The sequence below is a fragment of the Phyllobates terribilis genome, unplaced genomic scaffold (assembly GCF_046119375.1).
Source record: "Phyllobates terribilis strain yellow unplaced genomic scaffold, ASM4611937v1 Scaffold_277__1_contigs__length_2500907, whole genome shotgun sequence".
NCBI lineage: Eukaryota > Metazoa > Chordata > Amphibia > Anura > Dendrobatidae > Phyllobates > Phyllobates terribilis.
In genome coordinates this window covers 1195251-1220555 of record NW_027363037.1, presented here as the reverse complement: position 1 = coordinate 1220555, position 25305 = coordinate 1195251, and the positions used below count along the sequence as shown (strand labels likewise).

General features: G+C 44.2%; 1 protein-coding gene and 13 non-coding genes across 14 annotated transcripts; 13 read left to right on the top strand and 1 right to left on the bottom strand.

Annotated features, from left to right (window-relative positions):
- Positions 1 to 357: 357 nt before the first annotated feature.
- On the top strand, positions 358 to 548 carry LOC141220129 (U2 spliceosomal RNA). Its single transcript, XR_012288501.1, has one exon. It is a non-coding gene; the product is annotated as a U2 spliceosomal RNA (small nuclear RNA).
- A 1118-nt stretch (positions 549 to 1666) lies between these two features.
- Positions 1667 to 1857, top strand: LOC141220128 (U2 spliceosomal RNA). The gene has a single exon (XR_012288500.1). It is a non-coding gene; the product is annotated as a U2 spliceosomal RNA (small nuclear RNA).
- A 1118-nt stretch (positions 1858 to 2975) lies between these two features.
- LOC141220186 (U2 spliceosomal RNA) lies at positions 2976 to 3166 on the top strand. Its single transcript, XR_012288556.1, has one exon. It is a non-coding gene; the product is annotated as a U2 spliceosomal RNA (small nuclear RNA).
- Positions 3167 to 4287: 1121 nt separating this feature from the next.
- LOC141220127 (U2 spliceosomal RNA) lies at positions 4288 to 4478 on the top strand. The gene has a single exon (XR_012288499.1). It is a non-coding gene; the product is annotated as a U2 spliceosomal RNA (small nuclear RNA).
- Positions 4479 to 5596: 1118 nt separating this feature from the next.
- LOC141220185 (U2 spliceosomal RNA) lies at positions 5597 to 5787 on the top strand. Its single transcript, XR_012288555.1, has one exon. It is a non-coding gene; the product is annotated as a U2 spliceosomal RNA (small nuclear RNA).
- A 1121-nt stretch (positions 5788 to 6908) lies between these two features.
- Positions 6909 to 7099, top strand: LOC141220126 (U2 spliceosomal RNA). Its single transcript, XR_012288498.1, has one exon. It is a non-coding gene; the product is annotated as a U2 spliceosomal RNA (small nuclear RNA).
- Positions 7100 to 8220: 1121 nt separating this feature from the next.
- On the top strand, positions 8221 to 8411 carry LOC141220198 (U2 spliceosomal RNA). Its single transcript, XR_012288568.1, has one exon. It is a non-coding gene; the product is annotated as a U2 spliceosomal RNA (small nuclear RNA).
- A 1121-nt stretch (positions 8412 to 9532) lies between these two features.
- On the top strand, positions 9533 to 9723 carry LOC141220125 (U2 spliceosomal RNA). The gene has a single exon (XR_012288497.1). It is a non-coding gene; the product is annotated as a U2 spliceosomal RNA (small nuclear RNA).
- Positions 9724 to 10844: 1121 nt separating this feature from the next.
- Positions 10845 to 11035, top strand: LOC141220124 (U2 spliceosomal RNA). The gene has a single exon (XR_012288496.1). It is a non-coding gene; the product is annotated as a U2 spliceosomal RNA (small nuclear RNA).
- Positions 11036 to 12156: 1121 nt separating this feature from the next.
- LOC141219583 (U2 spliceosomal RNA) lies at positions 12157 to 12347 on the top strand. The gene has a single exon (XR_012288042.1). It is a non-coding gene; the product is annotated as a U2 spliceosomal RNA (small nuclear RNA).
- A 1121-nt stretch (positions 12348 to 13468) lies between these two features.
- On the top strand, positions 13469 to 13659 carry LOC141220123 (U2 spliceosomal RNA). The gene has a single exon (XR_012288495.1). It is a non-coding gene; the product is annotated as a U2 spliceosomal RNA (small nuclear RNA).
- Positions 13660 to 14780: 1121 nt separating this feature from the next.
- Positions 14781 to 14971, top strand: LOC141220121 (U2 spliceosomal RNA). Its single transcript, XR_012288493.1, has one exon. It is a non-coding gene; the product is annotated as a U2 spliceosomal RNA (small nuclear RNA).
- Positions 14972 to 16089: 1118 nt separating this feature from the next.
- On the top strand, positions 16090 to 16280 carry LOC141220120 (U2 spliceosomal RNA). Its single transcript, XR_012288492.1, has one exon. It is a non-coding gene; the product is annotated as a U2 spliceosomal RNA (small nuclear RNA).
- Positions 16281 to 21514: 5234 nt separating this feature from the next.
- LOC141219575 (uncharacterized) lies at positions 21515 to 24313 on the bottom strand. The gene is made up of 2 exons (XM_073666155.1): positions 22975 to 24313; positions 21515 to 22475 (listed from the first exon to the last, which is right to left on the bottom strand). Exon 1 carries the CDS (start codon positions 24138 to 24140, stop codon positions 23199 to 23201), a length of 942 nt encoding a protein of 313 aa, XP_073522256.1. The 5' UTR covers positions 24141 to 24313; the 3' UTR covers positions 21515 to 22475; positions 22975 to 23198.
- Between the last annotated feature and the right edge of the window lie 992 nt (positions 24314 to 25305).

Below are 25305 nucleotides of genomic sequence, written 5' to 3'. Positions count from 1 at the left end.
CTGCTGGACAGCCAGCAGCAGCAGCAGCAGCAGGAGAGGTATGTAATCAGCAGCCCTCCTGCTAAGGGTAGACAGCTGCTCGTTCCACCCCACCCCCCGCCTTAATTGGTTCTCCTCCCTTCCAACGGTGTTGAGGCGGGTGGGAACAGCAGGGGGTGAAGGTGCTGTGTTTAAAGAGGTGGAGTTATGCAGATCTAAAACGCGTGGATTGCAGCAGCAGCAAGCCGAAAAGTGCAGGCATGTAAGGGATCTAGAGGTTGACAACATGTCTTCTTAACGGGAGTCCAGGAGCTCATCTCCACAAATGGACTTTTCAGGATCCTTGGGTGGCTCCGTAGTTTGAAACCAATTCTGGTTATCGCTTCTCGGCCTTTTGGCTAAGATCAAGTGTAGTATCTGTTCTTATCAGTTTAATATCTGATACGTCCCCTATCTGGGGACCATATATTAAATGGATTTTTAGAACAGGGAGATGGAAAAAGAGCTTGCTCTGTCCACTCCACGCATTGACCTGGTATTGCAGTATCTCCAGGACCGGTGCACCCCTTCTTTAATGCAGTTTCTAAAATCAGAAAGAATTGAATTCAATGTTTTTTGTTCATTTTGCTTGTTTGTCGGATTTTGGGATGGACTCTTTGGCTTTGCTTTTCTTCTCCTCATTGGATTTTTCATGTTCAAAGTTGCAGAAGCCAGATTACAAGCTCATTTTGGTTCAACTTCAGCAACTGTGCATTGCATTGCCATGTAATGTAATGAAATGCTATCTTTCTAGCTCTCCCTTTTTACTTCCTTTTGGATAAACAGACATATTAGGCAAGCATTTTGGAGCTTTCACCTAAATAACTACAGGTGGTGAGATAAGCTGCACAATATTATTGACCTTTCAGTATATTGTTGCACACACACCATCTATTTAGCAAATGCCCTTGTTATCAACAGCAGCCTTTTAAACTCACCTGAGCTAACAGGTATGTGCGCTGGTTACTCTGCTGCGCTTAAAATTTCTTTTTTGGTTTGCTACAATGCCTTTTCTGAAACGTTGTCTCCCTCTGCTGGAACACTGACTTCTTTCATTTAATGCCTGCAGACTATAAAAGAGAACCCAACCCAAAAAGTTTGGTTGATTAGTCTGTGGCATTCTGTTAAACTGTTGCTTATGGCGGTCTCTGTGAGCTTCTCAGCGACATTCAGCCAGCCAGGTATCCTGCCTGCAGTAGATGGAATGTGGCAATGGAACGCTGGCTGCGCATGTCATAATAGGCTCTGAGCCTTTATATACCTGTGCACAGCAGCAGCCACCTTCAGTCTGCTGCTGGACAGCCAGCAGCAGCAGCAGCAGCAGGAGAGGTATGTAATCAGCAGCCCTCCTGCTAAGGGTAGACAGCTGCTCGTTCCACCCCACCCCCCGCCTTAATTGGTTCTCCTCCCTTCCAACGGTGTTGAGGCGGGTGGGAACAGCAGGGGGTGAAGGTGCTGTGTTTAAAGAGGTGGAGTTATGCAGATCTAAAACGCGTGGATTGCAGCAGCAGCAAGCCGAAAAGTGCAGGCATGTAAGGGATCTAGAGGTTGACAACATGTCTTCTTAACGGGAGTCCAGGAGCTCATCTCCACAAATGGACTTTTCAGGATCCTTGGGTGGCTCCGTAGTTTGAAACCAATTCTGGTTATCGCTTCTCGGCCTTTTGGCTAAGATCAAGTGTAGTATCTGTTCTTATCAGTTTAATATCTGATACGTCCCCTATCTGGGGACCATATATTAAATGGATTTTTAGAACAGGGAGATGGAAAAAGAGCTTGCTCTGTCCACTCCACGCATTGACCTGGTATTGCAGTATCTCCAGGACCGGTGCACCCCTTCTTTAATGCAGTTTCTAAAATCAGAAAGAATTGAATTCAATGTTTTTTGTTCATTTTGCTTGTTTGTCGGATTTTGGGATGGACTCTTTGGCTTTGCTTTTCTTCTCCTCATTGGATTTTTCATGTTCAAAGTTGCAGAAGCCAGATTACAAGCTCATTTTGGTTCAACTTCAGCAACTGTGCATTGCATTGCCATGTAATGTAATGAAATGCTATCTTTCTAGCTCTCCCTTTTTACTTCCTTTTGGATAAACAGACATATTAGGCAAGCATTTTGGAGCTTTCACCTAAATAACTACAGGTGGTGAGATAAGCTGCACAATATAATTGACCTTTCAGTATATTGTTGCACACACACCATCTATTTAGCAAATGCCCTTGTTATCAACAGCAGCCTTTTAAACTCACCTGAGCTAACAGGTATGTGCGCTGGTTACTCTGCTGCGCTTAAAATTTCTTTTTTGGTTTGCTACAATGCCTTTTCTGAAACGTTGTCTCCCTCTGCTGGAACACTGACTTCTTTCATTTAATGCCTGCAGACTATAAAAGAGAACCCAACCCAAAAAGTTTGGTTGATTAGTCTGTGGCATTCTGTTAAACTGTTGCTTATGGCGGTCTCTGTGAGCTTCTCAGCGACATTCAGCCAGCCAGGTATCCTGCCTGCAGTAGATGGAATGTGGCAATGGAACGCTGGCTGCGCGTGTCATAATAGGCTCTGAGCCTTTATATACCTGTGCACAGCAGCAGCCACCTTCAGTCTGCTGCTGGACAGCCAGCAGCAGCAGCAGCAGCAGGAGAGGTATGTAATCAGCAGCCCTCCTGCTAAGGGTAGACAGCTGCTCGTTCCACCCCACCCCCCGCCTTAATTGGTTCTCCTCCCTTCCAACGGTGTTGAGGCGGGTGGGAACAGCAGGGGGTGAAGGTGCTGTGTTTAAAGAGGTGGAGTTATGCAGATCTAAAACGCGTGGATTGCAGCAGCAGCAAGCCGAAAAGTGCAGGCATGTAAGGGATCTAGAGGTTGACAACATGTCTTCTTAACGGGAGTCCAGGAGCTCATCTCCACAAATGGACTTTTCAGGATCCTTGGGTGGCTCCGTAGTTTGAAACCAATTCTGGTTATCGCTTCTCGGCCTTTTGGCTAAGATCAAGTGTAGTATCTGTTCTTATCAGTTTAATATCTGATAAGTCCCCTATCTGGGGACCATATATTAAATGGATTTTTAGAACAGGGAGATGGAAAAAGAGCTTGCTCTGTCCACTCCACGCATTGACCTGGTATTGCAGTATCTCCAGGACCGGTGCACCCCTTCTTTAATGCAGTTTCTAAAATCAGAAAGAATTGAATTCAATGTTTTTTGTTCATTTTGCTTGTTTGTCGGATTTTGGGATGGACTCTTTGGCTTTGCTTTTCTTCTCCTCATTGGATTTTTCATGTTCAAAGTTGCAGAAGCCAGATTACAAGCTCATTTTGGTTCAACTTCAGCAACTGTGCATTGCATTGCCATGTAATGTAATGAAATGCTATCTTTCTAGCTCTCCCTTTTTACTTCCTTTTGGATAAACAGACATATTAGGCAAGCATTTTGGAGCTTTCACCTAAATAACTACAGGTGGTGAGATAAGCTGCACAATATAATTGACCTTTCAGTATATTGTTGCACACACACCATCTATTTAGCAAATGCCCTTGTTATCAACAGCAGCCTTTTAAACTCACCTGAGCTAACAGGTATGTGCGCTGGTTACTCTGCTGCGCTTAAACTTTCTTTTTTGGTTTGCTACAATGCCTTTTCTGAAACGTTGTCTCCCTCTGCTGGAACACTGACTTCTTTCATTTAATGCCTGCAGACTATAAAAGAGAACCCAACCCAAAAAGTTTGGTTGATTAGTCTGTGGCATTCTGTTAAACTGTTGCTTATGGCGGTCTCTGTGAGCTTCTCAGCGACATTCAGCCAGCCAGGTATCCTGCCTGCAGTAGATGGAATGTGGCAATGGAACGCTGGCTGCGCGTGTCATAATAGGCTCTGAGCCTTTATATACCTGTGCACAGCAGCAGCCACCTTCAGTCTGCTGCTGGACAGCCAGCAGCAGCAGCAGCAGCAGCAGGAGAGGTATGTAATCAGCAGCCCTCCTGCTAAGGGTAGACAGCTGCTCGTTCCACCCCACCCCCCGCCTTAATTGGTTCTCCTCCCTTCCAACGGTGTTGAGGCGGGTGGGAACAGCAGGGGGTGAAGGTGCTGTGTTTAAAGAGGTGGAGTTATGCAGATCTAAAACGCGTGGATTGCAGCAGCAGCAAGCCGAAAAGTGCAGGCATGTAAGGGATCTAGAGGTTGACAACATGTCTTCTTAACGGGAGTCCAGGAGCTCATCTCCACAAATGGACTTTTCAGGATCCTTGGGTGGCTCCGTAGTTTGAAACCAATTCTGGTTATCGCTTCTCGGCCTTTTGGCTAAGATCAAGTGTAGTATCTGTTCTTATCAGTTTAATATCTGATACGTCCCCTATCTGGGGACCATATATTAAATGGATTTTTAGAACAGGGAGATGGAAAAAGAGCTTGCTCTGTCCACTCCACGCATTGACCTGGTATTGCAGTATCTCCAGGACCGGTGCACCCCTTCTTTAATGCAGTTTCTAAAATCAGAAAGAATTGAATTCAATGTTTTTTGTTCATTTTGCTTGTTTGTCGGATTTTGGGATGGACTCTTTGGCTTTGCTTTTCTTCTCCTCATTGGATTTTTCATGTTCAAAGTTGCAGAAGCCAGATTACAAGCTCATTTTGGTTCAACTTCAGCAACTGTGCATTGCATTGCCATGTAATGTAATGAAATGCTATCTTTCTAGCTCTCCCTTTTTACTTCCTTTTGGATAAACAGACATATTAGGCAAGCATTTTGGAGCTTTCACCTAAATAACTACAGGTGGTGAGATAAGCTGCACAATATAATTGACCTTTCAGTATATTGTTGCACACACACCATCTATTTAGCAAATGCCCTTGTTATCAACAGCAGCCTTTTAAACTCACCTGAGCTAACAGGTATGTGCGCTGGTTACTCTGCTGCGCTTAAAATTTCTTTTTTGGTTTGCTACAATGCCTTTTCTGAAACGTTGTCTCCCTCTGCTGGAACACTGACTTCTTTCATTTAATGCCTGCAGACTATAAAAGAGAACCCAACCCAAAAAGTTTGGTTGATTAGTCTGTGGCATTCTGTTAAACTGTTGCTTATGGCGGTCTCTGTGAGCTTCTCAGCGACATTCAGCCAGCCAGGTATCCTGCCTGCAGTAGATGGAATGTGGCAATGGAACGCTGGCTGCGCGTGTCATAATAGGCTCTGAGCCTTTATATACCTGTGCACAGCAGCAGCCACCTTCAGTCTGCTGCTGGACAGCCAGCAGCAGCAGCAGCAGCAGGAGAGGTATGTAATCAGCAGCCCTCCTGCTAAGGGTAGACAGCTGCTCGTTCCACCCCACCCCCCGCCTTAATTGGTTCTCCTCCCTTCCAACGGTGTTGAGGCGGGTGGGAACAGCAGGGGGTGAAGGTGCTGTGTTTAAAGAGGTTTAGTTATACAGATCTAAAACGCGTGGATTGCAGCAGCAGCAAGCCGAAAAGTGCAGGCATGTAAGGGATCTAGAGGTTGACAACATGTCTTCTTAACGGGAGTCCAGGAGCTCATCTCCACAAATGGACTTTTCAGGATCCTTGGGTGGCTCCGTAGTTTGAAACCAATTCTGGTTATCGCTTCTCGGCCTTTTGGCTAAGATCAAGTGTAGTATCTGTTCTTATCAGTTTAATATCTGATAAGTCCCCTATCTGGGGACCATATATTAAATGGATTTTTAGAACAGGGAGATGGAAAAAGAGCTTGCTCTGTCCACTCCACGCATTGACCTGGTATTGCAGTATCTCCAGGACCGGTGCACCCCTTCTTTAATGCAGTTTCTAAAATCAGAAAGAATTGAATTCAATGTTTTTTGTTCATTTTGCTTGTTTGTCGGATTTTGGGATGGACTCTTTGGCTTTGCTTTTCTTCTCCTCATTGGATTTTTCATGTTCAAAGTTGCAGAAGCCAGATTACAAGCTCATTTTGGTTCAACTTCAGCAACTGTGCATTGCATTGCCATGTAATGTAATGAAATGCTATCTTTCTAGCTCTCCCTTTTTACTTCCTTTTGGATAAACAGACATATTAGGCAAGCATTTTGGAGCTTTCACCTAAATAACTACAGGTGGTGAGATAAGCTGCACAATATAATTGACCTTTCAGTATATTGTTGCACACACACCATCTATTTAGCAAATGCCCTTGTTATCAACAGCAGCCTTTTAAACTCACCTGAGCTAACAGGTATGTGCGCTGGTTACTCTGCTGCGCTTAAAATTTCTTTTTTGGTTTGCTACAATGCCTTTTCTGAAACGTTGTCTCCCTCTGCTGGAACACTGACTTCTTTCATTTAATGCCTGCAGACTATAAAAGAGAACCCAACCCAAAAAGTTTGGTTGATTAGTCTGTGGCATTCTGTTAAACTGTTGCTTATGGCGGTCTCTGTGAGCTTCTCAGCGACATTCAGCCAGCCAGGTATCCTGCCTGCAGTAGATGGAATGTGGCAATGGAACGCTGGCTGCGCGTGTCATAATAGGCTCTGAGCCTTTATATACCTGTGCACAGCAGCAGCCACCTTCAGTCTGCTGCTGGACAGCCAGCAGCAGCAGCAGCAGCAGCAGGAGAGGTATGTAATCAGCAGCCCTCCTGCTAAGGGTAGACAGCTGCTCGTTCCACCCCACCCCCCGCCTTAATTGGTTCTCCTCCCTTCCAACGGTGTTGAGGCGGGTGGGAACAGCAGGGGGTGAAGGTGCTGTGTTTAAAGAGGTGGAGTTATGCAGATCTAAAACGCGTGGATTGCAGCAGCAGCAAGCCGAAAAGTGCAGGCATGTAAGGGATCTAGAGGTTGACAACATGTCTTCTTAACGGGAGTCCAGGAGCTCATCTCCACAAATGGACTTTTCAGGATCCTTGGGTGGCTCCGTAGTTTGAAACCAATTCTGGTTATCGCTTCTCGGCCTTTTGGCTAAGATCAAGTGTAGTATCTGTTCTTATCAGTTTAATATCTGATACGTCCCCTATCTGGGGACCATATATTAAATGGATTTTTAGAACAGGGAGATGGAAAAAGAGCTTGCTCTGTCCACTCCACGCATTGACCTGGTATTGCAGTATCTCCAGGACCGGTGCACCCCTTCTTTAATGCAGTTTCTAAAATCAGAAAGAATTGAATTCAATGTTTTTTGTTCATTTTGCTTGTTTGTCGGATTTTGGGATGGACTCTTTGGCTTTGCTTTTCTTCTCCTCATTGGATTTTTCATGTTCAAAGTTGCAGAAGCCAGATTACAAGCTCATTTTGGTTCAACTTCAGCAACTGTGCATTGCATTGCCATGTAATGTAATGAAATGCTATCTTTCTAGCTCTCCCTTTTTACTTCCTTTTGGATAAACAGACATATTAGGCAAGCATTTTGGAGCTTTCACCTAAATAACTACAGGTGGTGAGATAAGCTGCACAATATAATTGACCTTTCAGTATATTGTTGCACACACACCATCTATTTAGCCAATGCCCTTGTTATCAACAGCAGCCTTTTAAACTCACCTGAGCTAACAGGTATGTGCGCTGGTTACTCTGCTGCGCTTAAAATTTCTTTTTTGGTTTGCTACAATGCCTTTTCTGAAACGTTGTCTCCCTCTGCTGGAACACTGACTTCTTTCATTTAATGCCTGCAGACTATAAAAGAGAACCCAACCCAAAAAGTTTGGTTGATTAGTCTGTGGCATTCTGTTAAACTGTTGCTTATGGCGGTCTCTGTGAGCTTCTCAGCGACATTCAGCCAGCCAGGTATCCTGCCTGCAGTAGATGGAATGTGGCAATGGAACGCTGGCTGCGCGTGTCATAATAGGCTCTGAGCCTTTATATACCTGTGCACAGCAGCAGCCACCTTCAGTCTGCTGCTGGACAGCCAGCAGCAGCAGCAGCAGCAGCAGGAGAGGTATGTAATCAGCAGCCCTCCTGCTAAGGGTAGACAGCTGCTCGTTCCACCCCACCCCCCGCCTTAATTGGTTCTCCTCCCTTCCAACGGTGTTGAGGCGGGTGGGAACAGCAGGGGGTGAAGGTGCTGTGTTTAAAGAGGTGGAGTTATGCAGATCTAAAACGCGTGGATTGCAGCAGCAGCAAGCCGAAAAGTGCAGGCATGTAAGGGATCTAGAGGTTGACAACATGTCTTCTTAACGGGAGTCCAGGAGCTCATCTCCACAAATGGACTTTTCAGGATCCTTGGGTGGCTCCGTAGTTTGAAACCAATTCTGGTTATCGCTTCTCGGCCTTTTGGCTAAGATCAAGTGTAGTATCTGTTCTTATCAGTTTAATATCTGATACGTCCCCTATCTGGGGACCATATATTAAATGGATTTTTACAACAGGGAGATGGAAAAAGAGCTTGCTCTGTCCACTCCACGCATTGACCTGGTATTGCAGTATCTCCAGGACCGGTGCACCCCTTCTTTAATGCAGTTTCTAAAATCAGAAAGAATTGAATTCAATGTTTTTTGTTCATTTTGCTTGTTTGTCGGATTTTGGGATGGACTCTTTGGCTTTGCTTTTCTTCTCCTCATTGGATTTTTCATGTTCAAAGTTGCAGAAGCCAGATTACAAGCTCATTTTGGTTCAACTTCAGCAACTGTGCATTGCATTGCCATGTAATGTAATGAAATGCTATCTTTCTAGCTCTCCCTTTTTACTTCCTTTTGGATAAACAGACATATTAGGCAAGCATTTTGGAGCTTTCACCTAAATAACTACAGGTGGTGAGATAAGCTGCACAATATAATTGACCTTTCAGTATATTGTTGCACACACACCATCTATTTAGCAAATGCCCTTGTTATCAACAGCAGCCTTTTAAACTCACCTGAGCTAACAGGTATGTGCGCTGGTTACTCTGCTGCGCTTAAAATTTCTTTTTTGGTTTGCTACAATGCCTTTTCTGAAACGTTGTCTCCCTCTGCTGGAACACTGACTTCTTTCATTTAATGCCTGCAGACTATAAAAGAGAACCCAACCCAAAAAGTTTGGTTGATTAGTCTGTGGCATTCTGTTAAACTGTTGCTTATGGCGGTCTCTGTGAGCTTCTCAGCGACATTCAGCCAGCCAGGTATCCTGCCTGCAGTAGATGGAATGTGGCAATGGAACGCTGGCTGCGCGTGTCATAATAGGCTCTGAGCCTTTATATACCTGTGCACAGCAGCAGCCACCTTCAGTCTGCTGCTGGACAGCCAGCAGCAGCAGCAGCAGCAGCAGGAGAGGTATGTAATCAGCAGCCCTCCTGCTAAGGGTAGACAGCTGCTCGTTCCACCCCACCCCCCGCCTTAATTGGTTCTCCTCCCTTCCAACGGTGTTGAGGCGGGTGGGAACAGCAGGGGGTGAAGGTGCTGTGTTTAAAGAGGTGGAGTTATGCAGATCTAAAACGCGTGGATTGCAGCAGCAGCAAGCCGAAAAGTGCAGGCATGTAAGGGATCTAGAGGTTGACAACATGTCTTCTTAACGGGAGTCCAGGAGCTCATCTCCACAAATGGACTTTTCAGGATCCTTGGGTGGCTCCGTAGTTTGAAACCAATTCTGGTTATCGCTTCTCGGCCTTTTGGCTAAGATCAAGTGTAGTATCTGTTCTTATCAGTTTAATATCTGATACGTCCCCTATCTGGGGACCATATATTAAATGGATTTTTAGAACAGGGAGATGGAAAAAGAGCTTGCTCTGTCCACTCCACGCATTGACCTGGTATTGCAGTATCTCCAGGACCGGTGCACCCCTTCTTTAATGCAGTTTCTAAAATCAGAAAGAATTGAATTCAATGTTTTTTGTTCATTTTGCTTGTTTGTCGGATTTTGGGATGGACTCTTTGGCTTTGCTTTTCTTCTCCTCATTGGATTTTTCATGTTCAAAGTTGCAGAAGCCAGATTACAAGCTCATTTTGGTTCAACTTCAGCAACTGTGCATTGCATTGCCATGTAATGTAATGAAATGCTATCTTTCTAGCTCTCCCTTTTTACTTCCTTTTGGATAAACAGACATATTAGGCAAGCATTTTGGAGCTTTCACCTAAATAACTACAGGTGGTGAGATAAGCTGCACAATATAATTGACCTTTCAGTATATTGTTGCACACACACCATCTATTTAGCAAATGCCCTTGTTATCAACAGCAGCCTTTTAAACTCACCTGAGCTAACAGGTATGTGCGCTGGTTACTCTGCTGCGCTTAAAATTTCTTTTTTGGTTTGCTACAATGCCTTTTCTGAAACGTTGTCTCCCTCTGCTGGAACACTGACTTCTTTCATTTAATGCCTGCAGACTATAAAAGAGAACCCAACCCAAAAAGTTTGGTTGATTAGTCTGTGGCATTCTGTTAAACTGTTGCTTATGGCGGTCTCTGTGAGCTTCTCAGCGACATTCAGCCAGCCAGGTATCCTGCCTGCAGTAGATGGAATGTGGCAATGGAACGCTGGCTGCGCGTGTCATAATAGGCTCTGAGCCTTTATATACCTGTGCACAGCAGCAGCCACCTTCAGTCTGCTGCTGGACAGCCAGCAGCAGCAGCAGCAGCAGCAGGAGAGGTATGTAATCAGCAGCCCTCCTGCTAAGGGTAGACAGCTGCTCGTTCCACCCCACCCCCCGCCTTAATTGGTTCTCCTCCCTTCCAACGGTGTTGAGGCGGGTGGGAACAGCAGGGGGTGAAGGTGCTGTGTTTAAAGAGGTGGAGTTATGCAGATCTAAAACGCGTGGATTGCAGCAGCAGCAAGCCGAAAAGTGCAGGCATGTAAGGGATCTAGAGGTTGACAACATGTCTTCTTAACGGGAGTCCAGGAGCTCATCTCCACAAATGGACTTTTCAGGATCCTTGGGTGGCTCCGTAGTTTGAAACCAATTCTGGTTATCGCTTCTCGGCCTTTTGGCTAAGATCAAGTGTAGTATCTGTTCTTATCAGTTTAATATCTGATACGTCCCCTATCTGGGGACCATATATTAAATGGATTTTTAGAACAGGGAGATGGAAAAAGAGCTTGCTCTGTCCACTCCACGCATTGACCTGGTATTGCAGTATCTCCAGGACCGGTGCACCCCTTCTTTAATGCAGTTTCTAAAATCAGAAAGAATTGAATTCAATGTTTTTTGTTCATTTTGCTTGTTTGTCGGATTTTGGGATGGACTCTTTGGCTTTGCTTTTCTTCTCCTCATTGGATTTTTCATGTTCAAAGTTGCAGAAGCCAGATTACAAGCTCATTTTGGTTCAACTTCAGCAACTGTGCATTGCATTGCCATGTAATGTAATGAAATGCTATCTTTCTAGCTCTCCCTTTTTACTTCCTTTTGGATAAACAGACATATTAGGCAAGCATTTTGGAGCTTTCACCTAAATAACTACAGGTGGTGAGATAAGCTGCACAATATAATTGACCTTTCAGTATATTGTTGCACACACACCATCTATTTAGCAAATGCCCTTGTTATCAACAGCAGCCTTTTAAACTCACCTGAGCTAACAGGTATGTGTGCTGGTTACTCTGCTGCGCTTAAAATTTCTTTTTTGGTTTGCTACAATGCCTTTTCTGAAACGTTGTCTCCCTCTGCTGGAACACTGACTTCTTTCATTTAATGCCTGCAGACTATAAAAGAGAACCCAACCCAAAAAGTTTGGTTGATTAGTGTGTGGCATTCTGTTAAACTGTTGCTTATGGCGGTCTCTGTGAGCTTCTCAGCGACATTCAGCCAGCCAGGTATCCTGCCTGCAGTAGATGGAATGTGGCAATGGAACGCTGGCTGCGCGTGTCATAATAGGCTCTGAGCCTTTATATACCTGTGCACAGCAGCAGCCACCTTCAGTCTGCTGCTGGACAGCCAGCAGCAGCAGCAGCAGCAGCAGGAGAGGTATGTAATCAGCAGCCCTCCTGCTAAGGGTAGACAGCTGCTCGTTCCACCCCACCCCCCGCCTTAATTGGTTCTCCTCCCTTCCAACGGTGTTGAGGCGGGTGGGAACAGCAGGGGGTGAAGGTGCTGTGTTTAAAGAGGTGGAGTTATGCAGATCTAAAACGCGTGGATTGCAGCAGCAGCAAGCCGAAAAGTGCAGGCATGTAAGGGATCTAGAGGTTGACAACATGTCTTCTTAACGGGAGTCCAGGAGCTCATCTCCACAAATGGACTTTTCAGGATCCTTGGGTGGCTCCGTAGTTTGAAACCAATTCTGGTTATCGCTTCTCAGCCTTTTGGCTAAGATCAAGTGTAGTATCTGTTCTTATCAGTTTAATATCTGATACGTTCCCTATCTGGGGACCATATATTAAATGGATTTTTAGAACAGGGATATGGAAAAAGAGCTTGCTCTGTCCACTCCACGCATTGACCTGGTATTGCAGTATCTCCAGGACCGGTGCACCCCTTCTTTAATGCAGTTTCTAAAATCAGAAAGAATTGAATTCAATGTTTTTTGTTCATTTTGCTTGTTTGTCGGATTTTGGGATGGACTCTTTGGCTTTGCTTTTCTTCTCCTCATTGGATTTTTCATGTTCAAAGTTGCAGAAGCCAGATTACAAGCTCATTTTGGTTCAACTTCAGCAACTGTGCATTGCATTGCCATGTAATGTAATGAAATGCTATCTTTCTAGCTCTCCCTTTTTACTTCCTTTTGGATAAACAGACATATTAGGCAAGCATTTTGGAGCTTTCACCTAAATAACTACAGGTGGTGAGATAAGCTGCACAATATAATTGACCTTTCAGTATATTGTTGCACACACACCATCTATTTAGCAAATGCCCTTGTTATCAACAGCAGCCTTTTAAACTCACCTGAGCTAACAGGTATGTGCGCTGGTTACTCTGCTGCGCTTAAAATTTCTTTTTTGGTTTGCTACAATGCCTTTTCTGAAACGTTGTCTCCCTCTGCTGGAACACTGACTTCTTTCATTTAATGCCTGCAGACTATAAAAGAGAACCCAACCCAAAAAGTTTGGTTGATTAGTCTGTGGCATTCTGTTAAACTGTTGCTTATGGCGGTCTCTGTGAGCTTCTCAGCGACATTCAGCCAGCCAGGTATCCTGCCTGCAGTAGATGGAATGTGGCAATGGAACGCTGGCTGCGCGTGTCATAATAGGCTCTGAGCCTTTATATACCTGTGCACAGCAGCAGCCACCTTCAGTCTGCTGCTGGACAGCCAGCAGCAGCAGCAGCAGCAGCAGGAGAGGTATGTAATCAGCAGCCCTCCTGCTAAGGGTAGACAGCTGCTCGTTCGACCCCACCCCCCGCCTTAATTGGTTCTCCTCCCTTCCAACGGTGTTGAGGCGGGTGGGAACAGCAGGGGGTGAAGGTGCTGTGTTTAAAGAGGTGGAGTTATGCAGATCTAAAACGCGTGGATTGCAGCAGCAGCAAGCCGAAAAGTGCAGGCATGTAAGGGATCTAGAGGTTGACAACATGTCTTCTTAACGGGAGTCCAGGAGCTCATCTCCACAAATGGACTTTTCAGGATCCTTGGGTGGCTCCGTAGTTTGAAACCAATTCTGGTTATCGCTTCTCGGCCTTTTGGCTAAGATCAAGTGTAGTATCTGTTCTTATCAGTTTAATATCTGATACGTCCCCTATCTGGGGACCATATATTAAATGGATTTTTAGAACAGGGAGATGGAAAAAGAGCTTGCTCTGTCCACTCCACGCATTGACCTGGTATTGCAGTATCTCCAGGACCGGTGCACCCCTTCTTTAATGCAGTTTCTAAAATCAGAAAGAATTGAATTCAATGTTTTTTGTTCATTTTGCTTGTTTGTCGGATTTTGGGATGGACTCTTTGGCTTTGCTTTTCTTCTCCTCATTGGATTTTTCATGTTCAAAGTTGCAGAAGCCAGATTACAAGCTCATTTTGGTTCAACTTCAACAACTGTGCATTGCATTGCCATGTAATGTAATGAAATGCTATCTTTCTAGCTCTCCCTTTTTACTTCCTTTTGGATAAACAGACATATTAGGCAAGCATTTTGGAGCTTTCACCTAAATAACTACAGGTGGTGAGATAAGCTGCACAATATAATTGACCTTTCAGTATATTGTTGCACACACACCATCTATTTAGCAAATGCCCTTGTTATCAACAGCAGCCTTTTAAACTCACCTGAGCTAACAGGTATGTGCGCTGGTTACTCTGCTGCGCTTAAAATTTCTTTTTTGGTTTGCTACAATGCCTTTTCTGAAACGTTGTCTCCCTCTGCTGGAACACTGACTTCTTTCATTTAATGCCTGCAGACTATAAAAGAGAACCCAACCCAAAAAGTTTGGTTGATTAGTCTGTGGCATTCTGTTAAACTGTTGCTTATGGCGGTCTCTGTGAGCTTCTCAGCGACATTCAGCCAGCCAGGTATCCTGCCTGCAGTAGATGGAATGTGGCAATGGAACGCTGGCTGCGCGTGTCATAATAGGCTCTGAGCCTTTATATACCTGTGCACAGCAGCAGCCACCTTCAGTCTGCTGCTGGACAGCCAGCAGCAGCAGCAGCAGCAGCAGGAGAGGTATGTAATCAGCAGCCCTCCTGCTAAGGGTAGACAGCTGCTCGTTCCACCCCACCCCCCGCCTTAATTGGTTCTCCTCCCTTCCAACGGTGTTGAGGCGGGTGGGAACAGCAGGGGGTGAAGGTGCTGTGTTTAAAGAGGTGGAGTTATGCAGATCTAAAACGCGTGGATTGCAGCAGCAGCAAGCCGAAAAGTGCAGGCATGTAAGGGATCTAGAGGTTGACAACATGTCTTCTTAACGGGAGTCCAGGAGCTCATCTCCACAAATGGACTTTTCAGGATCCTTGGGTGGCTCCGTAGTTTGAAACCAATTCTGGTTATCGCTTCTCGGCCTTTTGGCTAAGATCAAGTGTAGTATCTGTTCTTATCAGTTTAATATCTGATACGTCCCCTATCTGGGGACCATATATTAAATGGATTTTTAGAACAGGGAGATGGAAAAAGAGCTTGCTCTGTCCACTCCACGCATTGACCTGGTATTGCAGTATCTCCAGGACCGGTGCACCCCTTCTTTAATGCAGTTTCTAAAATCAGAAAGAATTGAATTCAATGTTTTTTGTTCATTTTGCTTGTTTGTCGGATTTTGGGATGGACTCTTTGGCTTTGCTTTTCTTCTCCTCATTGGATTTTTCATGTTCAAAGTTGCAGAAGCCAGATTACAAGCTCATTTTGGTTCAACTTCAGCAACTGTGCATTGCATTGCCATGTAATGTAATGAAATGCTATCTTTCTAGCTCTCCCTTTTTACTTCCTTTTGGATAAACAGACATATTAGGCAAGCATTTTGGAGCTTTCACCTAAATAACTACAGGTGGTGAGATAAGCTGCACAATATAATTGACCTTTCAGTATATTGTTGCACACACACCATCTATTTAGCAAATGCCCTTGTTATCAACAGCAGCCTTTTAAACTCACCTGAGCTAACAGGTATGTGCGCTGGTTACTCTGCTGCGCTTAAAATTTCTTTTTTGGTTTGCTACAATGCCTTTTCTGAAACGTTGTCTCCCTCTGCTGGAACACTGACTTCTTTCATTTAATGCCTGCAGACTATAAAAGAGAACCCAACCCAAAAAGTTTGGTTGATTAGTCTGTGGCATTCTGTTAAACTGTTGCTTATGGCGGTCTCTGTGAGCTTCTCAGCGACATTCAGCCAGCCAGGTATCCTGCCTGCAGTAGATGGAATGTGGCAATGGAACGCTGGCTGCGCGTGTCATAATAGGCTCTGAGCCTTTATATACCTGTGCACAGCAGCAGCCACCTTCAGTCTGCTGCTGGACAGCCAGCAGCAGCAGCAGCAGCAGGAGAGGTATGTAATCAGCAGCCCTCCTGCTAAGGGTAGACAGCTGCTCGTTCCACCCCACCCCCCGCCTTAATTGGTTCTCCTCCCTTCCAACGGTGTTGAGGCGGGTGGGAACAGCAGGGGGTGAAGGTGCTCTGTTTAAAGAGGTGGAGTTATGCAGATCTAAAACGCGTGGATTGCAGCAGCAGCAAGCCGAAAAGTGCAGGCATGTAAGGGATCTAGAGGTTGACAACATGTCTTCTTAACGGGAGTCCAGGAGCTCATCTCCACAAATGGACTTTTCAGGATCCTTGGGTGGCTCCGTAGTTTGAAACCAATTCTGGTTATCGCTTCTCGGCCTTTTGGCTAAGATCAAGTGTAGTATCTGTTCTTATCAGTTTAATATCTGATACGTCCCCTATCTGGGGACCATATATTAAATGGATTTTTAGAACAGGGAGATGGAAAAAGAGCTTGCTCTGTCCACTCCACGCATTGACCTGGTATTGCAGTATCTCCAGGACCGGTGCACCCCTTCTTTAATGCAGTTTCTAAAATCAGAAAGAATTGAATTCAATGTTTTTTGTTCATTTTGCTTGTTTGTCGGATTTTGGGATGGACTCTTTGGCTTTGCTTTTCTTCTCCTCATTGGATTTTTCATGTTCAAAGTTGCAGAAGCCAGATTACAAGCTCATTTTGGTTCAACTTCAGCAACTGTGCATTGCATTGCCATGTAATGTAATGAAATGCTATCTTTCTAGCTCTCCCTTTTTACTTCCTTTTGGATAAACAGACATATTAGGCAAGCATTTTGGAGCTTTCACCTAAATAACTACAGGTGGTGAGATAAGCTGCACAATATAATTGACCTTTCAGTATATTGTTGCACACACACCATCTATTTAGCAAATGCCCTTGTTATCAACAGCAGCCTTTTAAACTCACCTGAGCTAACAGGTATGTGCGCTGGTTACTCTGCTGCGCTTAAAATTTCTTTTTTGGTTTGCTACAATGCCTTTTCTGAAACGTTGTCTCCCTCTGCTGGAACACTGACTTCTTTCATTTAATGCCTGCAGACTATAAAAGAGAACCCAACCCAAAAAGGTTGGTTGATTAGTCTGTGGCATTCTGTTAAACTGTTGTTTATGGCGGTCTCTGTGAGCTTCTCAGCGACATTCAGCCAGCCAGGTATCCTGCCTGCAGTAGATGGAATGTGGCAATGGAACGCTGGCTGCGCGTGTCATAATAGGCTCTGAGCCTTTATATACCTGTGCACAGCAGCAGCCACCTTCAGTCTGCTGCTGGACAGCCAGCAGCAGCAGCAGCAGGAGAGGTATGTAATCAGGAGCCCTCCTGCTAAGGGTAGACAGCTGCTCGTTCCACCCCACCCCCCGCCTTAATTGGTTCTCCTCCCTTCCAACGGTGTTGAGGCGGGTGGGAACAGCAGGGGGTGAAGGTGCTGTGTTTAAAGAGGTGGAGTTATGCAGATCTAAAACGCGTGGATTGCAGCAGCAGCAAGCCGAAAAGTGCAGGCATGTAAGGGATCTAGAGGTTGACAACATGTCTTCTTAACGGGAGTCCAGGAGCTCATCTCCACAAATGGACTTTTCAGGATCCTTGGGTGGCTCCGTAGTTTGAAACCAATTCTGGTTATCGCTTCTCGGCCTTTTGGCAAGATCAGTGGTGGTTTTCTGCTGCTGGTGTTGTTTGGAGGGCAGTTGTGACTGGGGTTCCCCCTTGTGGGGCCCTAGTGTGCGATTGAGCGGCGATTGTGTTTATCTGCTGTAAAAATGGTGGAGAAAACACGTGGATTAGAGGACTCGGTCCGTCTGAAGGTGGCTGCAGGTCATGAAGGAGAAATCGGTTTGTACCAAGTTTGCGTTGATGTCTTGAAGAACATTAATGGCTTGAAGGTAACGGATGTATTGGCACTGCAGGATTTTCAGAAACAAGGAATTTATGATATCACTTTTGTTTCTTTGAGTATTTGCCAGAGAGTCTACATGGAGTTGGTACGAATGAAGGAAGAAAAGGAATTGAAATGCCTAGAGTTTATTGCACTGGAACCTCTGTTCCAGCAGACATATAAGTATGTGGTTGTGCACATGTATAACCCTAAAGTTCCGGATGAGACTGTTTCCAATTTTTTAGCTCGGTATTGTAGTGAGGTTAAATTTTTGGGAAGAATGAAGAACAAATACAATTATCTAAATGGCAAGAGGAGATATGTTGTAAAACTGAGACCGGATGATAGAGCTATTGGGGGTGCCAAGAGCATTCCTGCACAGTTTTCTATCGGAGGAGAAAGGGGATTTTGTTTTTATAATGGACAGATGGAATATTGTAGGAAGTGTCATGAGTTTGGACATGTTCAGAAAGATTGTCCAGTGCAAGGTGATGTTTGTAGAGGTTGTGGGAAATCTGGGCATGTTGCAAGTGGTTGCCCAATGAATAAGGTGTGTGATTTGTGTGGACATGCAGATCACCTTGCAAGGAAATGTAGATTGTGGGCTCAGATTCCTAGGTCACAGGTGGACGCTGAAGAGAGGCAGAAGAAGACTCGGCAGGAAAGTGGGGAGGAGGGCGAAGGCTCAGACTCAGAGGGGGAAAGCCAAAAACAAGATGGTGGTAGGGGAAGAGACCATGCGGTGCCCAAGATGGAGGAAAAGGGGCGGAGCCAGAAGAAAGTTGGTTTGAGGGAGGGGCTGGAAGTAATAAACAAAGTAGCTGATGTGCATGGCCCGGGTGATGGGATGGATTTGTCTAATATGGCGGAGTCAGTGAATCCTGTTTTGGGAAGAGATGGGGGTGAGGAAATGGAGGTTTTGGAGGAGGAGGATTCTGATTCGGATGGAACTATAACCCCTCAGCAGCGTGATAGGGTTAACAGTGATTGGAGTGAAAATGAGGAGGAAGATGATGGCAAGGAGGAGAGTTATGCCTCCGTGATTAAAAGAAGTAAGGTGGAGGGGTGTTGGTCTGGGGGGCAGGAAGATCCAGTCTCCCTAAGACCAGGTTATTCTAACAGGGACTCGAGTTCTGAGTCGCCTGATATAGGTAGAAAAGTGGGTGGCAGGAGTGGGTTTTCTCCTGGTTCATGATGGATCGGGTATGGTGGAGATTTTTTCCTGTTGTTATGATGGCGTTGTGTGTTGCTTCTCTGAATGTACGAGGGATTGGTTCTGCTTGTAGGAGAGCAGGGATACTGGAGTACATTGAGAGTGTGAATGCAGATATTGTCTGTCTGCAGGAATGTGTAATTAAATCTGCCCCGCATGAGAGTGAGTGGAATAAGGGGCAATCTTTTTGGTCCCCATGCTCAGAAAACAGGAATGAAGGGGTGGGCATTTTACTGTGTAATTCCAGTCTAAAGGTTTTAGAGTTTAAAGTAATCATACCTGGGAGATGTTTGTTTTCATTAGTGGATTTTTTAGGTCAGCGGGTACGGGTTTTTAATGTTTATGCCCCTGCTGATAAACAAGCAAGAGTTGGGTTTTTGGAGTCTCTAAAGTTGTTTTTACCAGGCAGAGACTTCACTATAGTGGCTGGAGATTTTAATTGTGTCAGATCCGCAAAAGATCGTAAGAGCTCTACGGAAGGTAGGACTGATGTTACGTCTAATATTTTAAATCAGATTGTGCAGGATTTACGCTACACGGATGCTGGTCTGATGGTTGGGCCAAGTGATAAGTTCACATACATATCAGATAGTGGACGTAGTGTTTCCCGAATTGACTATGTTTTTATGTCTGAAGGGATTAAGGTGGCCAAGTGCAACCACGTGATGACGACTTTTTCTGACCACAAGATGATAGTGGTAGATCTGTGTATAGCTGAGTCCCTGGCTTTTGGAAAGGGACTCTGGAAGCTGAACGTAAGCCTGCTGGAAGAGGAGAGTGTTAAGGTTGGTTTTAATAAAGTGTTTTTGTCTTGTGTGTCTGAACAGCACCTTTTTAAAGATTTGCTAGAGTGGTGGGACTGGGCTAAGGAGAAATTTGCATGTTATTTTAAAGGGGTGTGTTTTAGGAGAGCGAAAGCCAAAAGGGATCATGATGCTGCTGTTATTTCAAAATTGGAAGTACTCCATAAGTTTAAGAGAGCGGGGATGGAGGTGGATAAAGAGATTGCAGATTTGAAGGACGAACTGAAGAAGATACTTATTGAAAAAGGGAAGACTATTATGTTTAAGGCAAAAATAAAGCACATGGAGGAAAATGAGCAATGTTCGAGATACTTTTTTAAAAAATGTTTTAAACCTAAAGGGGTTTTTAAGTCTGTTTTTTCTCCTGCAGGGGAGGTATCTGGGGATGAGATGATTGGCAGTATTCTTTCCTTTTATGAAACACTCTTCTCTAACGATAGTAGAGCCAGTGATGCGGAAATTAATGATTATTGCAAAGTATTAACTAATAATATTCCTGAGGAGAAAATTGGGTTTTTAAGTGAGGAGGTTGGGAAAGATGAAATTAGACGGGCAGTGGATGGCTTGGCGAAAGGCAAGACGCCCGGCTGTGATGGTCTTCCTGCTGAATTTTATGTTAGATTTTGGGATATTATAGGTGTGGAGTTTTCCCGGGTGGTGCAATATGGTTTTACTCATGGGATTTTATCGGTTTCTATGCGTAGGGGGATTGTTACGCTGATTCATAAGAAAGGGGACATGAGGGATATTAAAAATTGGAGGCCCATAACATTGTTAAACAGTGATTACAAAATTATTTCTAAAATTGTGGCTGGTAGACTGGCAGATGTGATAGGTGATATGGTGGGGGAGTATCAGGCATGTGCAGTGCCTGGTAGGAAAATTTCAGATAATTTGCTGCTTCTAAGAGACTTAATTTATCAGGCTAATTTGAATAAGAATGCTCTTTTGTTACAGTCGGTGGACCTGGAGAAAGCCTTTGATAAAATATCACATAGATTTTTGTTCTCTGCTTTAAGTCACCTTGGTGTTCCGGATAAATTATTGATGGTCATTAAGAGTTTTTATTGTGGGGTCAGTAGCCAGATTTTAGTTAATGGGCATGTGAGTTCCAGTTTTAATATTTTATCGGGAGTTAGGCAGGGTTGTCCCCTGTCACCAATTCTTTTTATCTGTGTGGTGGAGGCCCTTTTAAAAAGTGTGCAAGTTGACAAGTGTGTGGCTGGTGTTTTTATTCCTGGGGGATCCGGGGGTCCAGTCAAGTCTTTAAGTTATATGGATGATATTGTTTTTACTTGTGGTTCACAGGCGGATCTCAATAGAGTGAATTTGCACGTAAGGATTTTTTGTTGTGTGGCTGATATGGCGGTGAATTGGGGAAAGTGCCAGCTTTGTAACTTTGGGAGGCAGGTTGAGGTTAACGTGGCAGGAGTGGAGAGTAGGGAGGGAATTGAGGTTCTTGGTGTCATCTTTGAGAAGGAACTGAAAGGGGAAAGCAGCCTGAAGATTCTAGAAGACAAAATGGATCAGAAGTTGAACTTTTGGAAACTAAGGAACCTGTCGCTGAGAGGGAAACTGCTGGTAATCAAGTCTGTGATTCTCCCGCTTCTGCTGTACACTGCTTTGATTTTCCCACCTGCTGTGCTTTGGACAAAGAGAGTGACAAGGAAACTGTTTGCGTTTTTTTGGGGATCCAAAATGGAGAAACTAAGAAGAGGAATGGTTATTGTTAAAGACGAGAGGGGATCTCACTTCTTCTCAGGTAGACAAAAGAGATTACCTATATAGATTTCCTATAGGAATGACGCTTCAAATAAGACACTCACTACAGACTGTCTCAAGAGAATGATTCTGTTTATTTTAAGATGTAATATAATTATATACCCCAATCAACGTGGGTTGTGCTTTGATACATGCGTATGAGATGATGTAAGTAATATGTTATCTTTGGCGCAGAATAATTAAATAACAGGTGCTTGTCAATACATCTGCAGGATATTCATGATGTATGATACTCCCAACATCCTTTCTCACTGATAGTACTGAATACAGTTCAGGTCATGGTGAACTTAGGGAGTTTCCTGGTGGTGATATATTGGGACTTTATTTTGTGTACAGACATAGGACAAGTATGATAATTATAAACCAATGAGCCAATTCTTATAAAGGTCATGAGAACACGACAAGAAAACAGAACAAACAAAAGTATTGCTAAATAAGGATTATATGACTGAAAAACAAGTCTTCTTAAAGGCAATGATTCGAAGCTGAACCATTATTTTAACAATTCCCCTCTTTTTATCATCTTGTCATACTGTCTGTCCCTCATGTCCCTACCTAAATTCTAGGCCTGCAAATTAACCCTACTTCACGACATCACGGGGCTTACCCTCCGTATGTAGTGGGATGCCAGTCCTGCTGTGCATCCGTTCAAATTAATTTGTTATCAGACCCACTGTCCCTTACTTTCCCTACCATTTTCTGAGTATAGTTGCTATATGTATAGAGGGATTGTCAGGTATATGTCTACTTTAATATAATAGACTGCTGTGTATATACAACTACAAGTTATATGTTCGGTATCTTTGAGTAAATAGTAGCTGAGAGTTCAGCATCTATCAGGTTCCATCCTCTCCTGGTAGGATTTGCTTTTCAGACCAATGGTTTTGCGCAGAACATACAATCCGATAAGTCTGCTGCAGTAATCTTGTTGCAGAAGATGCATTCTCGCTGTACTGTGGTTATTATTGTAGTAAGGACTTGGGTTTGTTTCACTTCAGTGTCTGTATCAATTTTATGTTGGGATTTACCTGGAAAACATTTACAATTAGAAGCAAGAATTTTCTTTATCATCATCACAAAAAGTTTCATGATTATTGCAACCACCACTATTATAAACACAGCCTGGATCAAGAAATGTATGACCCCACTTATCCACCCTCCAACTCCCCTAAATAAGTTTAAAGGATTCATCCAAACTAGCCACTCGGGTAGTGGTAAATTTTCTAAGGCATTTGCCTTCCGCACACCTTCCTTGATCCGCTGTGCTTGTTCTATATCACAGGCCTCTGGCCATGATAAGAATAAGTCGATACAGACAAGCACATACTCATAAATGCCTACCTTCGGGAGCTGAATGAAATCTATCTGAAGTCGCTGAAACGGGTATAATGGTCTCACAGTGCACTTTGGTGGCACTTTCACCGTTTTTCCCACATTGTGACATGCACAGATTATGCATCCCTGTATGAATTTAACAGCAGCATAGTGGAATTCTGGTGCTACCCAATAGATCTTTACCTGACTTACCATTGCATCCTTGGACTGATGGGTTGGTCCATGAGAAAGAGTGCACATCATAGAGTACAGGGATCTTGGCAGACAGTATTTGCCATCTGCTCTCCACAGTCCATCCTTTCCCTGTTTAGCTGAGCGTTTAGTCTATTCTTCCTTTTCTGGTGCAGAGGCCTGATCCTGTAGGCTCTGCAAGAGATCCAGGTCCACACTCCCAGACACTTGCACAGTGAATGTTTCTACTGGGAGGGGCAACAGGGCTGCAGCTTTTGCAGCTGCATCCGCCCTCCTGTTTCCCTCAGCCTCTTTTGTGCACTCTTTGGTGTGAACTCCAACGCTCTGTGGAGTTGTGCTACTGCTTCTGCATTCTTTATGGGTTTACCAGAAGAACCAATAAACTTTCTGCTTTTCCATATGGGACCATAATCATGGCAAATGCCAAATGCGTAGCGACTGTCTGTAAAAACATTCTCAATTCTGTTTTCTGCAATTATACATGCTTCAGCGAGTGCTTTTAACTCAGCTTCCTGGGCAGACATTCTAGGGGACAGTGCCTCATCCTTTAATACTTCATTTTGACTGACTATGGCATAGCCTGTATGGGGCTTCCCATCTAGGTAGTATCGGGAGCCATCTACATATAGCTCTAGATCCACCTCGGAAATTGGTGTTTCTTGTACATTGGCTAGTGGTTTAGTTTCTGCGTCCATTAACTCAAAGCAGTTATGCTCAAGGTGTAATGTTTCATCATCAATTGGTTCAGGTATTAGTGTGGCAGGGTTAAGAGTTGTACACCTTCTGATAGTGACATTTGGGAGAGTCAATATTGCCACCTCGTACTTGGTCAATCTGCTCATGGACAGGTGTTTTGTCCTGGCCTGGAGCAGAAGTTCCTGTACTGAATGGGGAGCTTGAATTTCTAGTGCATTGTCTAGCACTATATTAGCCACCTTTTCTTTCAACATTGCACAGGCGGCTACCGCTCTGATGCATGAGGGTGCTCCCTTTGCAACAACATTGAGCTGAGCAGAGTAGTATCCTAGAGGACGATGTCTACCTCCATGTTTTTGGGTGAGCACACTTTTAGCATGCCCCCCTGATTTGTGACAGAAAAGGAAAAATGGTAGGCCGTAGTTGGGGATTTCTAGTGCTGGTGCTGAGAGAATGGCGTCCTTGAGCATTTGAAACCCCTGTTTTTCTTCTAAGGTCAGCAACTAAAGCTGACCCTTATTGCATGCAGAGAGCACGTCAAATAGGGGCTGCATCATGGCAGATGCAGAAGGAATCCACTCTCTACAGTAGCTGACCAGCCCCAGGAACGTTCTTAATGCGCTGGAAGTTGTTGGTTCTACAGCCTGACTGATTGTTTTGTTTTTTTTTGTTGTTGTTTTTTTCCTTTCTGCAGTGATGTGTTTGAGTGGGAAGGAGATACAATGTCCTAAGAACACTACTCTTTCCTTTGCAATTTGCAGTTTTTCCTTGGATACCTTGCAACCTTCGTGATACAAGAAGATTGGTAAAGATAATGTCTCTTTTAAACATACATCCTTACTTGGGGTACACAACAGTAGATCATCCACATACTGAAGTAGCTGAATGTCTTGATTCTCAGGATGCCAAGAGAGAAGTACTCCGGCCATTGCCTCTGAGAACATGGAGGGAGAAGTTGCTCCCCCCCCTGATGTAACCGGGTCCAGCAATACTGCTTTCCTCCATGGATGAAGGCAAACAGCAGCTGGCTCTCATCATCTATTGGCACTGAGAAGAAAGCATTACTGAGGTCAATCACTGTGAAAAATTTTGCATTAGATGGAATTTGATTTAATAGGGTATGTGGAGTTGGTACTATGGGCGTGTCTAGAACCATTAATTTATTAATCTCTCTCAAATCATGGACCATACATTCCTTGATTATACCTTTTTCTAGGTATTTATTCACCTGTACTGCAATTGCTTCTGTTTGCTCCTTGCTCAGGGGATATTGTCTCATACGTACCGGTGCAACACGAGGCTTCAACCTAATTGTCACTGGGGTTATTTTTAACAGTCCAACATCCGTTTTATCTTGTACCCATAGTATGGTTGGTACGTTACCAGGCATCTCCTGTATGTCGTCATTGAGACCTGTATCCACCTCCTTTTCAAGTTGAATTATTGACATCATTGTTGATATTGTTGTTTCAGATAATGGACCTGCAATGGTAACACCTTTCTTTCCAAATTTAATGATTGCATTCACTACATTAAGAATGTCTGCACCTATTAAATTTCTAGGATATTTATCTGAGACAAGAAGATGGGTACATAAGTCAATAGCATGTGCTATCTTTAACATTTACAGGTTCA

Coding starts and splice junctions, on each gene's coding strand:
- LOC141219575 (XM_073666155.1), bottom strand. CDS start 24,140: ATGCTCAAGGACGCCATTCTCTCAGCACCAGCACTAGAAATCCCCAAC.